The sequence below is a fragment of the Sphaeroforma arctica genome (genome assembly GCF_001186125.1).
Source record: "Sphaeroforma arctica JP610 unplaced genomic scaffold supercont1.3508, whole genome shotgun sequence".
In the NCBI taxonomy this organism is placed as follows: domain Eukaryota; class Ichthyosporea; order Ichthyophonida; genus Sphaeroforma; species Sphaeroforma arctica.
Genome location: NW_014037050.1, coordinates 1,629 through 3,376, shown reverse-complemented (window position 1 = coordinate 3,376; position 1,748 = coordinate 1,629). Strand labels below are relative to the sequence as shown.

At 41.6% G+C, this 1,748-nt stretch overlaps 1 protein-coding gene across 1 annotated transcript; it reads left to right on the top strand.

The window, feature by feature from the left end:
* Window positions 1-354: 354 nt before the first annotated feature.
* On the top strand, window positions 355-565 carry SARC_13621 (hypothetical protein; the record flags this gene model as incomplete). Its single annotated transcript, XM_014292249.1, has 1 exon — window positions 355-565. A coding segment is annotated over one exon (211 nt), but the record flags the coding sequence as incomplete, so codon positions are not given.
* Between the last annotated feature and the right edge of the window lie 1,183 nt (window positions 566-1,748).

Genomic DNA, 1,748 nt, shown 5'->3' with positions numbered 1-1,748 from the left:
CATATACATATATTTATATATATTATATATATATATATATATATAGTTGTGTGTGTGTGTTTGGGAGTGTGAGTGAGAGTGTGAGTGTGTATGTATATATATATCATTACAGAAGTAGCGAATGTATAGTTAAAACCTTCTGTATTTATATTTATGCCATCTTTCTCATAGTTGACCTATTGAGTGCACGTCTCTATATTCATCTCACCTTGTCATGTAGTTAATACGTATATATATATATATATACATTAATTAATCAATAAATAAATAACGCCTATTTATACCCACTTTCCATCGCGAACGCAACGAGTACACACCTACAATACCTGCCCTACCCTATCCCCACCAAATTAGGTTCCAGTTCTCAGCCCCACCGTCACTCTGTACGCGGACGATAGTGCGAGTGTTGACAAACTGCTGGGGGATGTAGGTATGGGTGTAGGTATGTGGGCGAGCGAACACCTCAACGCATTGAATGAGACGGAAGCTGAGGAGGCAGTCAGATCGGCCTATGATGTTGTGGCTGACCCTATGTGGGCGTTCTATGACAGCTTGAACCTCACAGGTATGCCCGGTTGTGTGTGGGTGGGTGGGTGGTTGCGGGTGTGCATGTGTGTGTGAAAGTGAGTGAAAGTGAGTGTGTGTTGCCAAGGGTTGATATGTGTATGTGTGTGTGTATGCACGTAGATATATCAGCGTATTTGTGTATATCCATACTACAGTACAGTATGTGTAGGCTCATCAGGTATCACTCTTTTGACCTGTTGCTACATCCTCCCAGTGTGTATGTTACCTTGAAACCCCCAAAATCTTACACCCTATTGCTGTGATCTGTCTTTTCAATCATCCTGTATGTATAGTCTATTCAATCATCCTGTATGTATAGTCTATTCAACCATCCTGTATGTATAGTCTATTCAACCATCCTGTATGTATAGTTTATTCCACCATTCTGTAAGTAAAGTCTATTCAACCATCCTGTATGTATAGTCTATTCAACCATCCTGTATGTATAGTCTATTCAACCATCCTGTATGTACAGTCTATTCAACCATCCTGATGTACAGTCTATTCAACCATCCTTTTTGTATAGTCTATTCAACCATCCTGTATGTATAGTCCTCACTAGCTGTGTTCAATGTGTGCGTCTGTTGACCCATCGCTGTGCATTGCTGTAGGAGAGATACCTACCCGTGTAATAGGCTCATACCACTCGTATATGCGTGTGCTCTGTTTAGTCTGCTCGACATCCGACTATCACTGTACTGACACTGGACTCGTTATACGATAGAGTACCGAACTTCATGCGAATGATTGATTTAGATCTGCCATTAACATTCTGATCGTGAACGAAAACAAACACGTGTATCTCAACTGAAAATGGTTACTTGTTAAAAGAACATCCGTAGTAGTAGGGTTTTATAGGGTTTATACATCACTGCCACACACCAGATCTTACCCTAAACCCTAAACCCTACCACCCACCCCAGATACAACACTCAACAACCTGGGGATGGCCATAGGTAACATGTCCTACGACGCTTTCGCCTCTATCACTTCGGAGAGTGGCGCCGCGTCTATGATCAATTCTGATTGGTTCCTCAATGGGCTCAGCGAAGGACTGTATCCCAATTGGATGAACACCACAATAGCACCCATGGCCTATCTCAGGGCTGTTAACCAGGTGCGTCTCTTGTAATCAGGGTGTTGTGTACTCGTATATATATATATATATATACATACGTACA